Source organism: Molossus molossus, unplaced genomic scaffold, assembly GCF_014108415.1.
Source record: "Molossus molossus isolate mMolMol1 unplaced genomic scaffold, mMolMol1.p scaffold_m16_p_20, whole genome shotgun sequence".
Lineage (NCBI taxonomy): Eukaryota > Metazoa > Chordata > Mammalia > Chiroptera > Molossidae > Molossus > Molossus molossus.
Genome location: NW_023425356.1, coordinates 9,887,124 through 9,902,501, shown reverse-complemented (window position 1 = coordinate 9,902,501; position 15,378 = coordinate 9,887,124). Strand labels below are relative to the sequence as shown.

The following is a 15,378-nucleotide window of genomic DNA, read 5'->3' as shown; positions in this document are numbered from 1 at the left end:
TATAGCTCTCCACACAACCAAAATGTAAATCTGGAAAAAGGACTGTGACTGCATGTCACACAGATGGAACATAAGATCCTCCGGCTGGCCAAGATTCAACAATCCCATTACACTAGCCCTTCAGGGAGCCTTTCTACCTAAACCCATTCTCAGACATAGGCCAAAGCACACTCAGCAGGGGCAAAAAGAAACAGAAAAATATTTCCAGAAAGGACTACTTACAAACAGGAACAAACCTGGACTCTTTACTCACCATTTTAATACTGCTGCCATCTATAACAGATTAAAATCTGTACACACGACAAAGTGGGAAAAGGTCCCAAAATGCAATGGTTTCGGCAAAAGAACGTACTGACTAAGGATTACTACAATTAACATTGCTACAATAAAAACAATGGCAAACAGGGATTTGGCACCACATTTACAAAGTAAAAGCATGCACTGTTAATACACTTTAGATGTTTCCCAACAGAAAAAGCCATAGAAGATGAAAAACAAGTGGTATCAGTTACAAAGTTCCCTATGACTGAGACAAACAAGCAAGGATCAAAGTGGCCAATTTAGTAGGGATGTAGCAGCAAAGTCACTGGTTCAGTTTGAAATTTAGCAATTTGCATTTCTTACTGGCAGCTGCCCTGGGTATGTTTGTGTCCAAGAAGTTGACTTTATCATACTACAGAAGCATTTATTTAGTAATTTGGTAATCAGCATAAACCCGGTTAAACTTCAACCCTAAGCTTAAAAAAAAGAGTTATACAGAACTCTCCAATTACCATTTAGAAACCATAATGGTTCTTTCAACAGGATAGTAACACAAATTTCATCCAAAAAAGCTGTAATCACAGCCCCAATAACTAAAGAATTACATAATTACAGAAATATTATATCTGACCATACCAAGAGTTAAAAAACAAAGAGTTCCTACTAAGAGGAATATTTTCAAGATGATTTGCTCATATGATGTGCATAGTTAAGACTGTGTGTGTTTTAATAAAGATTCTTTTGCAAACAAAGAAACAAAATTTAGTAGTAATTCTTGATGGAAACAAATTTTTTAAAATACACTACTGATGGTTTGTTAACAAGGAAAAAAAAAGAATAAGCTACATATTGAAGTTCTGGAATGCAGCACCTCAACTTCACATCTGCCCTAAACATTTGAGATTATGAAATCCAAGTGATGTCTTGATTCATACTTTACAGTTTGCCCCAATTCCAATATCTGACTTTAGCATCTCATGTCAATTAAGTTCCCTAATACAGAAGATTGTGCTAAAGAGTGCTAAGATTCTGCATGCTGCCGCCATCCCTGGTCCCGTTCATGCTCGCTGCCGCCCATTGAGACAGCAAGAGAAGTCTGGTCTCAACACTCCACACTGTCATAACTAGAAAAGAAGAACATTCTTAATTAGAGAAAGTTGACTAAGTCAAGAGACATCACTGCAGCACTGTTAATAAAACTGTCCAAAGTTTTACCTTTTAGTCACATCCACACATTTTAATAAAGTCCACACTCCTTTAAGTTGTTTTTAATGATGACATCTGTAACAGCATCAAAAACAAACTGCACATTCTTGGTGTCTGTGGCACAGGTGAAGTGGGTGTAGATTTCCTTGGTATCTTTTCTTCTGTTCAGATCTTCAAACTGGCACTGGATGTAAGCAGCTGCTTCTTCATATGTATTGGAACCTGAAGCAAACACCCAATATTCTCAGCTCAAATTAAATTCAACTAAGTCAAGCCATCATCATTTACTGATGGACAGGGAATATGAGCCAACTGAATATAGACAGATTTCTATATTTCTATAATCACTATTAGATGTTTCTTTTCTTTTTTTTTTAAATTGGGCTGTCTTTTTATTGTTGAGTGTAGGAGTTTTTTTTTCTTTTATCCTCACCCGAGGACATTTTCCGATAGTTTGTTTGGATAGAGTGGGAGGGGGATAGAGAGAGAAACATCGAAGTGAAAGGGGCACATCGAGTAGTTGCCACCCACACGACCCAACCAGGGCAGGGGATAAACTGCAACTGAGGTACGTGCCCTTAGTGGAAACTAAACCCGGGTCTCTTGGGACTGCAGGCTGATGCTCTAACCACTGAGAAAACCAGCCAGGGCTTTTTTTCTTAATTTATTTATTTTTGTTACAGATGTTTCTCCTTTTACCCACTGATTTCCCCTCCCCTTCCCTTTCTACCCTCTCCCCAGCTTTGTTGTCCCTGTCCATTGTTCATGCATACATGCATATAAGTTCTGTGGTTTATCTCCCCCCCATCCCCTCTTCTGGGGATAGTCAGTCTGTACCCCACTTCAACATCTCTGGGATACCCCATTCCTCAGACTGTTATGTTCATTATATTCCACAAATAAGTGAGATCATATGATACTTGTCTTTCTCTGTTTGGCTTATTTCGCTTAGGATGACACTTTCCAGGTCTCTCCATGTCGTCTCAAAGGATAAGAGATCTTTCTTTCTTACAGCTGCATAGTACTCCATTGTGTATATGTACCACAGCTTTTTTATCCATTCGTCTACTGATGGGCATTTGGTATTAGATCTTTCTTGAGAGCACACTCTTATCATTATAAATTAAACAAAATCATCATACACAAAGATCCAGGACAACAAACTTTAAGTTTCCCTTAACCCTCTTCATTTAGACTTTTTGACTAAAAACTCAAAATGAAATTAGGGGTGTAGGAAGATATATTTCTATAACACAGTTGTTTAAAAAGTCACAAAGCCTGTACTTCTTAAAGTGATTGTGAAATAATTCAAAAGGTTAAGGTCATGTTTCTTTTCAAAATCATCCCAGTGTTGAGGGGGCTTAGCCTCAGAGCCTTATGGCCATAATTTAAATAACCAAAGGTAAACTAACAGATACAAAGGGTGCTGAATTATACACCTCTAAGTAGTCAATTTTCTGGTATGTGAATTTTATCTCAATAATGCTGTTATTTTCTTAAAGGTGGGGGGACCAAAAGTAAACCCCATTTTCAACATTTGTAATTAACACCCTTAATCACCTGTTTCCTACACTATCTTATCTACCTGTGAGCCTTTAGAGTAGCCCTAGAAACTGGCTGCAGAACCAAGGAAATCCAACAAAAACATAGTTATTCCTGTGAACCAGAGGCTATTTTCAGTGACATTAAGCATGACAAAAAATACCAGCAATTAAATATATAAACACTAAACAAAAAAATGGGTATTATTTCAACAAAATATTTTTTAAAATGAAGGATAGCTTGGTAGGTGCTTGAAATGGTTTTCGTGAGATCTGTAGAACTTCTATAATTTAAAGGAGACAGATGATTGAAAAGGTAGAAACAGCCTGGCTGGTGTGGCTCAGTGGTTGAGCATCGACCCATGCACCAAGAGGTCGCCGGTTCGATTCCCGGTCAGGACACATGCCCAGGTAGTGGGCCAAATCCCCAGTGGGGGGACATGCTGGAGGCAGCCAATCGATGTTCTCTCTCATCGATGTTTCTATTTCTCTCTCCCTCTCCCTTCCTTTCTCTCTAAAATCAATAAAGAAAAAAGAAAGAAAAGAAAAACAGAAAAAGTAGGAACAGATATTGAGACTTGGGAAATCAGGACTGTGAGATTCCTTAAAAATAAAGTCAACGGACAAAGCCACTGGTAATCAAAACAGCCTGGTACTGACACAAGAACAGGCAGACAGATCAATGGAACAGAATAGAGAACCCAGAAATAGACCCAAGACAATATGCTCAATTAATATTTGCCAAAGGGGGCAAGAGCATACAGTGATGAAAAGACAGCCTCTTTAATAAATGGTGTTGGGAAAATTGGACAGCTACATGCAAAAAAATGAAACTAGACCATCAACTTACACCATGCATAAGAATAAACTCAAAATGGATAAAAAACTTAAATGTGACTTGTGAATCCTTAAAAATCCTAGAAGAAAATGCAGGCAACAGAATTTCAGACATCATACGCAGCAGAATTTTTACTGATACAATATCTAAGGCAACAGAAACAAAAGAAAAAATGAATACATGGGTCTACATCAAACTAAAAAGCTTCTGCACAGCAAAAGAAAAAACCATCAAAACAGAAAGGGATCCCACTATATGGGAGACCATAATCGTCAAAGATGCATCAGATAAGGGGTTAATTTCCAAACTATATAGAGTGTCCATACAATTCAACAAAAGAAGACAAAGAACCCAATTAAAAAATGGGCAGAGATGCCCTGGCCGGTTTGGCTCAGCACTTGAAACGTCGGCCTGCAGACCAGAGAGTCCCAGGTTCGGTTCCTACAAGGGGTACATACCAAAAACAGAAAAAGAAAAAAAAAATGGGCAGAGGACCTAAATAGACACCTCTCCAAAAAGGACATACAAATGGCCAAGAGACATATGAAGAAATGCTCAACGTCACTAATCATTAGAGAGATGCAAATTAAAACAACTATGAGGTATAACCTCACATCTATCAGAATGGCTGCCATCAACAAATCATCAAACAAGTGCTGGCAAGGGTGTGGAGAAGAGAGAACTCTAGTACACTGCTGGTGGGAATGCAGACTGGTACAGCCACTATGGAAGACACTATGGTGTTACCTCAGAACATTAAAAATTGAACTGCCATTTGACCCAGTGATCCCACTTCTAGGAATATACCCTAAGAAACCTGAAACACCAATCTGAAAGAATATATGTACCCCTATGTTCATAGCAGCACTATTTACAATCACTAAGATCTGGAAACAACCCAAGTGCCCATCAGTAGATGAGTGGATAAATAAGCTGTGGTACATGTACACAATGGAATACTATGCAGCTGTAAGAAAGAAAGATCTCTTATCCTTTGAGATGGCATGGAAGGACCTGGAAAGTATTATGCTAAGCGAAACAAGCCAAGCAGAGAAAGACAAATATCACATGATCTCATTTATTTGTGGAATATAATGAACTAAACAAAGTGATGAACAAAACTGACCCAGAGGCATAGAGGTGGGGTACAGACTGACAAGCCTGGGGCGGGGGATATAAACCACAGAACTTATATGCATGTATGCATGACCAATGGACATAGACAACAAAGCTGGGAATCAGGGGGGGAGGATGGGGAGGAGGGTGTCAATGGGGGAAAAAGGAGAAACATCTGTAACAAAAACAAATCAATAAAAAAATAATAATAAAATAAAAAGAAGAATAAAGTCAATGGAAAATAGGCTTGAAAGTTCACACACACAAAAAGCTGTGACACTGAGGGCTCTTTGCTATGTGTGAAGACGATTCCCAGCTGGAACATTAATGTCAATCCTTTTATCTGTCTTAAGAAAGACTTCTCGCCCTGGCGAGTTTGGCTCAGCGGTTAGAGCGTCAGCCTGCGGTCCGGAGAGACCCGGGTTCGGTTCCCGCTAAGGGCATGTACTTCGGTTGCAGTTTGTCCCCGGCCCTGGTTGGTCATGTGGGTGGCAGCCACTCGATGTGTCCCTTCACGTCGATGTTTCTCTCTCTCTCTCCCTCCCACTCTATCTGTACAAAAAATGAAAAAATATCCTAGGGTGAGGATAAAAAAAAACAAACAAACAAAACAAAACAAAACAAAAAAAAACAAAGACTTCTCTCTCACCCTAAAACCTGTCTACTTTCTATATAAACTCACCCAGCTCTCACCTCCCACCTCACTCTAACAGATGACCACATTCCCAACCTCCCTGAGAAAAAGAGGCCGTGGGGTTTAACCTATAATCTTAATCTTTTCGCTCGACACCTTGCTTAAAAAGTTACTGCTATCACCCTGGCAGGTTTTACTTAGCGGTTAGAGCATCAGCCCTCGGAGACCAGAGTCTTGGGTTCGATTCCGGCCAAGGGCATGTACCTCGGTTGCGGTTCATCCCCAACCCTGCTGGGGTCATGTGGGAGGCAGCCAGTCAACGTCTCTCTCTCTCTCTCTCTCACTCTCTCCCACATCTATCTGAAGATAAATGGAAAAATATCCTCAGGTGAGGATAAAAAAATTCTTTAAAAAAGTTACTACTATCTAAACTTATTTTTGTACCTTTGGTCTTAGAGATATCTTCCCTCTGGTTCAAAATTCAATTGCTCTACCTAGACTCTCTTTTATTTTAAGTTGAGGTAAAATTCACACAGCATATAACTACTTTAAAATGTACAATAAGATAGCATTTCCTGTATTCACAATGTTATGCAACCACCACCTCTCTCTATTTTAAAAACTTGTTCTATCAGTACTTTGTTCCTTTTTATGGCTGAACAATACTCCATGGACATGCCATTCTTTGTTCATCCATTCATCCTACCTAGACTTTTTTTTTAATGTTTTTTATTGATTTTAGAGAGACAGAGGAAGAAAGAGAAAAACAAAGATGTGAGAGAAACATCGATTGGTTGTTTCCCCACACACCCCAACTGGGGATCAAACCTGCAACCTGGGTATGTGCCCCAACCAGGAATTAAACTGGCACCCTTTGGTGCATGGGACGACTCTCAACTGAGCCACACTGGCCAGGGTTCTACCTAGACCCTTGATTTCTTCTTTTCCCACTTGCTTGCAAATCTCGCTCCATCAATCACATTGACTTTTTTTTTTAACTTTTCTTTTGCTATAGGCTCTTACCTCTAAGCCTACAAACATTCACCCTGGCTCCACTCTCATCACTCCACTCACACTGCTCTCAGTAACAGCCAACTCCAGAGGCCACTTTTCAATGTGTATCTTACTTTATTTTTCTGCATACAACATTGTTGACCATGCCTCACTTTTTTTTTTTTTTAATCCTCACCTAAGGCTATTTTATCATCAAACAGGTTGGGGGTGAGGGGAGAGGGGGAGAGAGAGGGAGAGACAGAAACATCTATGTGAGAGAGACATATCGGCTGGCTGTCTCTTGCACAACCTGACCAGGGCCAGGGACATACCGCCACTGAGGTACATGCCCTTGATCAGAATCAAACCCATGACTCACTGGTCCGCAGGCCAACACTCTAACCACAGAGCCAAACCAGCCAGGGCCACCTCTCACTTCTTAAACTCTCCTCTTAGTTTTTGATACTTTGGCTCTTCTGGTTCTTCTCTTTGGGTCCTCTATAAATCTTTCTTTCTCTCCTGCCAGTACAGGCTGGTACTCTCTTCTTTCATCCATCCTTTTCTCTCCACATTCTATAACATTATCCTAAAGTTGTCGTTTTCATTTCCACACTGTATTCCTATCAATATATCTTAACCCTCAACCTCTCCCCAAGCTCCAAGGCCATGTATATAATTGCCTATTAGATATCTCCACCTGGATGTTCCACAGACACTTCAAAATCAACATTCCTAAATATGAATTTAGAGAACACCATCAGCCCTGGCCGGTTTGGCTCAGCGGTTAGAGCATCGGCCTGCGGTCCAGAGAGACCTGGGTTCGGTTCCCGCTAAGGGCACGTACCTCGGTTGCAGTTTGTCCCCGGCCCTGGTTGGTTGTGCGGGTGGCAGTCACTCGATGTGTCCCTTTCAAGTCGATGTTTCTCTCTCTCTCTCTCTCCCTTTCTCTCCCTCCCACTCTATCTGAACAAAAAATGGAAAAATGTCCTCGGGTGAGGATTAAAGAAAAAGAGAACAGCACCAGCACTCAATCAAGACAGCGCCTCTGTGAGTACCTTTACTCTTCCCACTTCCTTATACTAGCCTTACTATAGAAAGCATTTACAGTGTCTGCTCAGTGAATAAGAGTTCCCCTTCCCTGGACATACCCAATTCTGATCTAAAGGTCATAGTAGTGCAGCCCTGGCAGTCATGTCTTTTGCAGGAATTTGAACCTGGGGCAAACTGATTCCATTTTAGCATGGTCTTTAAAATGGAGAAGATATAGAAACTGTGGAAGGACCATCTTTTATTACATAAACAGAGCAGCAAAGTTGGTAAGAAGAGAGAAGAATAAAGAAAACACAGAGAGAGGAGGAGAAAAAGAAATAGGGAAAGAAATATTTCAAGGGTTCTTAACAGCTTTGCATTTCCTAGTTCTAATTGCATTCATAAGACATGTCTGTATTCTTGTTTTTGGCTTCTACGATATAACTTTATATCTTTTTTTTCTTTATTGATACTAGAGAGAGGGAGAGGGAGAGAGACAGAAACATCGATGAGAGAGAATATCAATTGGCCGCCTCCTGCATGCCTCCCACTGGGGATCAGGCCCACAACCTGGGTATGTGCCCTGACCGGGAATCGAACCAGCAACCTCTTGGTGCATGGGTCAATACTCAACCACTGAGCCACACTGGCTGGGCCTCCTACCATCTATCTTTATTGCCATTTATTACATAATCTTTTAAAAAAATATTTATTGAATTTTTTAGAGAGAGGCAAAGGGAGAGATAGAAACACCAATGTGAGAGAGATACATCCATCAGCTGCCTCCTGCATGCCCCTACTGGGCATCGAGCCCACAACCCAGGCATGTGCCCTAACTGGGAATGGAACCTGGACCTCTCAGTCCATGGAAGGACACTTAATCCACTGAACCACGGACGCCCAATCCACTGAGCCACACCGGCCGGGCTACATAATCTTTTTGAAGCAAAGTTCCGACACTATCATGTATCCTAATTAAAATCCTTCAATAGTTCCCTACTTTCTCAGCATGAAAAACCAGGCTCTCCATGAACATCCCTGCTCATCTCTTTACACCACTTAAAGCTCCAGCAATACTGCCCAACCAGTATGGCTCAGTGGTTGAGTGTTGACCAAGAGGTCTCCAGTTCGATTCCCAGCTGGGGCATGTGCCTGGGTCGCAAGCTTGATCCTCATTGTGGATGTGCAGGAAGCAGCCAATCGATGTGTCTCTCTCATCTACGTTTTTCTCTCTCCCTTCCTCTCTCTCTAAAAATCAATAAAAACATATGAACAGTCTGGCCAGTGTGGCTCAGTGGCTGAGTGTTGACCCATGCACCAAGAGGTCACTGGTTCGATTCCTGGTCAGGACACACGCCCAGGTTGTAGGCCAGATGCCTAGTGGGGGGCATGCAGGGGGCGGCCGGTTGATGTTCTCTCTCATCGATGTTTCTATCTCTCTCTCCCTCTCCCTTCCTCTCTCTCTAAAATCAATAAAGAAAAAAAAATTAAAAACATAAAACAAACAAACAAAAAAGCTTCAGCAACACCAAATTCCTTCTAAGTTCCAGAACAAATGATGTCATTTTGTTTTTACCTCTGTATATTCATATATGCTATTCCCTCTTCCTAAAATGTTTTTATGCCTTGGCTGGTTTGGTTCAGTGGTTAGAGCGTTGGCCTGTGGACCAATGAGCCGCAGGTTTGATTCCAGTCAAGGGCACATACCTTGGTTGTGGTTTGTCCCTGGCCCTGGTCAGGTCGTGCAGGAGGCAACCAGTTGATGTGGCTCTATCACATTGATGTTTCTCTCCGTCTCTTTCTCTCTCTCTCCCTCCCACCCACTCTACCTAATAAGTAGAAAAATATCCTCAGGTGGGGATTTAAAAAAAAATGTTTTTATTCCCCCATCTGCCTGGTGATTTCTAATTCATCCTCTTACTGTCTCACTCCAAGTGTAATTTTCTCTAGAAAAAGACTGCACTGACCTCATCGAGGTAACCACTGCTTCTGTTCTTCTATTAATGAACATTTTATATTACAATGAAATTCTTCGTGTGTGTCTCTCTCTCTACAACTAATGTCAGTTTCCTGAGTGCAATGACTGTACTTTATCCTTCTATTTTCTTGAATGTATTTATAACAAATTTTGATTTTTATCTTTCTCTATGTTCCTCAAAAAACGAGAAGGACAGAAATATGAAACAAACTGGTATACTCAGCCCTGGCTGGTTTTGCTCAGTGGTTAGAGCGTTGGCCCTCAGACTGAGGGTCTTGGGTTCGATTCCTAGTCAAGGGCATGTACCTGGGTGGCAGGTTTGATCCCTGACTTTGTCAGGGTTGTGTAGGAGGCAACCAATCGATCGATATTTCTCTCTCCCCCCACCACCCTTCCACTCTATCTAAAAATCAATGGAAAAATATCCTCCGGTGAGGATTAACCAAAATATACAAAATAAAACAGGTACACTCATTTATGTTTGGAATGGCACTTTAGACTTAAGGGGTCTAATCACATATTTATGTTGATACCACTACCCATGAGGATAACAGGTATTGTTAAAAACAAAAGGCAGTTGTAGAAATGTCAATGAAGTGCTGATCTAAGTTGGGTACCTGTAAGCCAAGTAGAAAAAGAAAAATACCACATAATCTCACTTATTTATGGAATATAATGAATATAACAGTCTAAGGAATAGGGTAGACCCAGAAACATGGAAGTAGGGTACAGACTGACAATCCCCAGAAGAGGGGGTGGGGGAAGGGAAAAGATAAACCACAGAACTTATATGCATGTATGCATAACCAATGGACATGGACAACAAAGCTGGGGATGGGGGAGAGGAAATAGGGAGGAGGGTGTCAATGGGGTAAAAAAGGAGAAACATCTGTAACAAAAATAAAATAAAAAATAAAAAATTAATTAAAAAATAAAATGGGATGACACAAGGTGGGCAAAAGTAGGTTTACAGTTGTGAGTATGCAAAACAGTGCATTCTTGTATTATTTTATTTATTAATCACTGTATTTTCCATGGACAACTAGAAACCTACTTTTGCCCCATCCTGTATAAAAAGAGAGGGAGAGAAAGAAAGAACAAATACGACAAATAGAAAAGAGTAAAAACAAAATAAACAAAAAGGTGGGTACCTGCAACAAAATCCTTCATGACCCCTTACCTGTGTATTCTGGATAACAGATAGTTAATGGACTCCTCTTTATTTTTTCCTCAAAAAGATCTTTCTTGTTGAGGAAGAGAATGATTGAAGTGTCTGTAAACCATTTGTTGTTACAAATGCTGTCAAACAGTTTCATGCTTTCATGCATTCGGTTCTAAAAAAGAAATAAAGGATGCAGGTCAGTAACAAAAAGTAAAGGTGGATGAACTGTTCATTAAATAAACAGACCAACAAGTTTTAAAAGCACTGAATGGCACTCATGGAATCAAGTCAGACACTGATAACACAAAACTGAGCCAGTCCTCTTTTTTTTAATCCTCACTCGAGGACATTTTTGCATTTATCTTCAAATAGAACGGGAGGGAGAGAGAGAGAAACATCGAGGTGAGAGAGACACATCGAGTGGTTGCCACCCACACAACCCCGGTTCCCAACTGGGGCCGGGGGCAAACTGCAACCGAGGTACGTGCCCTTAGCGGGAACCGAACCCGAGGCGCTCTGGTCCGTGGGCTGATGCTCTAACCACTGAGCAAAGCAGGCCAGGGCAATCGTTTTTTAATTCTTGGAAGGTGGGAGGTGGGAAGAAGGACTGGCTGACAAGGGGACTTAATCTTGCCGATATCCTCAATGTGCTGTCATTGTCATCTCTTAAGATTTAATAGGGCATGAACGAGTATTTCGAAAATCTAATCTCACTGCCCTGGCCAGTTTGGCTCAGCGGTTAGAGCGTCGGCCTGTGGTCTGGAGAGACCCGGGTTCGGTTCCCGCTAAGGGCACGTACTTCGGTTGCAGTTTGTCCCCGGCCCTGGTTGGTCGTGCGGGTGGCAGCCACTCGATGTGTCCCTTCACGTCGATGTTTCTATCTGTCTCTCCCTTCCTCTCTCTCCCTCCCACTCTATCTGTACAAAAAATGGACAAATATCCTCGGGTGAGGATAAAAAAAAAAAAAAAAAGAAAAGAAAATCTAATCTCACTGACAAGGAAAATGGTTAAGGACATTAAGTTTTGATTCGATGAGCACACAGATGCACAAAGTCTTCCTAAGAGTTATTTTCCATTTCCTGGACAGGTAAGGCAGGCTTTTTACCAGACGCTCCAACATACCATCTCCTCATCCTCAGCCAGAACAAGGTCATAATCACTGAGGGCCACACAGAAGATAATTGCTGTCACTCCCTCAAAACAGTGAATCCACTTTTTTCGTTCTGATCTTTGGCCACCTACATCAAACATCCTGAGTAAGGGGAGGGAAAAAAACACAAACTCAGTAAGATCACACACACACACACACCTCTCCCTAAATTGAAATTGTTAGGGAATTTCCCACTATTGCATATTCTAAACCCCATTTGTAATAGAGAAAACAAACAAAGGAACAGATAAAATGTAGTTAAAATATTATCTGTGGTTAAAAGTAAAACAGAACATGAGAAAACAAACTTTCGGAATAATCAAACTTCTCATTTTAGAGAAATAGTTGAGCATCCTCTCTATCACAGCTTGTATCAGATGTGCCAAGCAAGCAGAATAAGCATTGAAATGGATTAAGGGAAGGAGAGGGGAAAAAGGCAGGAAAAATAAAAGGCTGAATGATATAACTTAAGACAATAACAATAATAACTAACATTTTTTGAGTGCTTACCACGATGCCAGACACCATCCTAAACATTTTAAGTACATTAATTGAATTAACCCTCATAATGCTCCTGTAAGTATATCCATTTTAGAGATGAAGAAATTAAGGCACAGATATGTTAACTAATTTGCCAAAGGGCACACTACTAATAAATGGGGACTGGGGATCTGAATCCAGGCATTCTAACTCCAGCACCCAAGCTCTTATCCACAACACCACTGCCTCTCTCAAATGGTTTACCTCTTTAGTTAAGAGAGGACAAAACAAAATATAAATTCCCAACTTGTATTCTCTTCCATAACCTCTCCCTACTAATTCAAAAGTTTGTTTTCCTTACTTTTTTCTTTTTTAAAATTGAGATATAACTAAGATATGTTTTCCTTCCTTAAATAAAAAATATTTTAGAGATTATGGAAAAAAGTAAATTATATTTTATGGTAGGACTCTTAAGAACCCAGTATCACCAGCCGGTATGGCTCAGTGGATTGAGTATTGTCCCATGGACTGAGTGGTCCCAGTTTGATTCCTGGTCAGGGCACATGCCAGGGTTTCGGACTCGAACCCCAGTAGGAGGCATGCAAGAGGCAGCCAATCGACGTTTCTCCCTCACATCTATGTTTCTATCTCTCTTTCCCTTCCTCTCTCTAAAAAATCAATAAAAACATATCTTTTAAAAAAAGAACCCAGTATCTAAAACAAAACTTAACAAATGTTTCTCAGTCCCAAGTTTTATTTGAACCTAATTAATACTATCAAGTCTCAAGTGTTGACATATTTATGTTCCATCCAGATTAGTTTTAGTTCACTGCTCCCTTCTGGAGGCTTACTTGATACCGTGAGCCAACTTCTGTCAACAATGTCCTCATCTGTCTCCTGCACCACCAGAAGCACCAGCACAGCTGTGTCTCAGCTGTTACTAGGGTCTGAGGAGGTAGGTTAGATATTCTTAAGATGTACGTTTGATGATGGTGACAAAATGTTTAAAGGTAAGTTAAAACTGCCAAGCTGGTTTAGTTTATCAGATCTATAATGACTAGGGATCTAGTTCTAGATATTACTTTTCTCCTCAGAAATTGAGAGAAGAGATAGTTGAGTAATTTCTCAATGTGTGTTTGAAGAAAATAGTCATCTTATCTCCTTATGACCCAACTTTTTCTTCTGATTGATCTTACAGTGTTTTTCAACCTTTGGTCATGATTCCTACAATAATGCAATCATAAGTTGGCTTTAATACAGTGTCATACTATAGGTTTTAGGAAAGCTAACATCATATATTTCACCATGGAAGTCTTTCAAGGGGAGACACACACTGGTACACCAATAATTTTAGTTTACTCCTCCATTTACTTCTAAAAAGTCTATATAACTGGTCGAACACTATAAAGTTTCCAACGTGGGCTTTTAGGACATATTGACATTTACAGTATCATTCACTAACATATCAACATTTTATAAGCATCACCTAATAACCGAGAGGCAAGTAAGCAATTACACAATGCCTTGCATATAGTAGATGCTCAATAAATGTTTGAATAAATGGACAGTGGTTTTGCCTAGAGAGAAGAGGAAAGGAAGAAATGACAGTCCTTTGTAAAAAGATGTCTACATGCCAACAACAATGTGGGTGTAGCACCTTAATTAGATCTGGCTATTTATCCTGACATAAGACCAGTAGGATTTATTTATCTAACTAATGATCAATCTATGTCAACAGCAAGGAAGTTTCCCACACTAAATAAAGGTCGTGACATTTAATTATAAATGGATTGTTAATCTTTTTTTATTGATTTTTTTTAGAGACAGAGGAAGAGAGAGAGAGAAAAATCAATGTCAGAGAGAAATATTAATCAGCTGCCTCCTGCACGCCCCCTATTGGGGATCAAGCCTGCAACCTGGGCATGTGACCTAAGCAGAAATTGAACCAGGACCTCTCAGTCCATGGGATAACACTCAATCCACTGAGCCACACTGGCCAGGCTGGATTACTAATTTTATAGTACACAAAGAGACAACTCATTCTTATGGTTTCATGGGTGATTTAAGTGGACTCTGCTACTCTTTTTTGTGTATTTTTTAAATCTTCTTCTGAGGATATGTTTTTATTGATTTTTAGAGAGAGGGAGAGAGAGAGAAATATCAATCGATTGCCTCCCAAATGCACCCCAACCGGAGACTGAACCTGCAACCTGAGCAAGTACCCTGACTGGGAATTGAACCTGCAACCCTCCGGTGAACAGGATGACACTCTAACCCACCGAGCCACACCAGCCAGGGCCTCTGCTACTCTTGTTAAATAAATTCACCAGTTCTCAAGATAAGTAACTCTTCTATAAATATTCAGCTGAACTGCTATTTCCTGTATTTCCAGGTTTCAAATCTAGGTGTGTTAAGATCTTAAGACCTCAACTGGTATCTAGTAATACTTAAACCGTGTGGATTTCATAAATCTTCTGAATCATTTTTTTTTAGAGAAAAGAAAACAAGATCTGAGCTAAAAGTTACATTTATGTGCAACAGTGCCTACTATTACCTTCTACATACAAGCATAAAGAAGTAGCTAAAAAGAACATCATATATTGAAGGGGGAAAGTTTACTTCTAATCTCAAAGGTCACAAAAGCAGAAAACAGGAATCAAAGACAGTTCCAATATTTACAATAGACCATAACACAGAAAAAAGCTGAAGCCTGTTTTAGAATTACAAATGCTGACGAGAAAATCCTTTGTATTAAAATACTAGAATTTTCTCTAAAACAACCACTGTTTAATATCATACCTCCCCAAAATATCTTTATCCCCAGAATGATTTTCCATTCTGCACTGTATTACAAACTGACTTGTGCATGATACTGTGCACACATCAGTCCAAGAGTCATGACTACATTAGCTCCACTCCACTAAATTTAAAGGGATATGCAACCGGAAGGATGGACACTGGTGAAAAAAGCATTTCTACTTTAATGTTAA

The 15,378-nt window shown here is 40.2% G+C and overlaps 1 protein-coding gene across 1 annotated transcript in view; it reads right to left on the bottom strand.

Moving 5' to 3' along the window:
- Positions 1–237: 237 nt before the first annotated feature.
- Positions 238–15,378, bottom strand: part of GNAI3 (G protein subunit alpha i3) — a 47,749-nt gene continuing 32,608 nt past the window's right edge. The window contains exons 6-9 of the mRNA XM_036273697.1: positions 11,881–12,010; positions 10,777–10,930; positions 1,477–1,689; positions 238–1,385 (exon numbers count right to left, since the gene is read on the bottom strand). Coding sequence (XP_036129590.1) covers positions 1,499–1,689; positions 10,777–10,930; positions 11,881–12,010 — 475 coding nt within the window. The 3' untranslated portion in view covers positions 238–1,385; positions 1,477–1,498. The remainder of the gene's footprint in view (positions 1,386–1,476; positions 1,690–10,776; positions 10,931–11,880; positions 12,011–15,378) is intronic.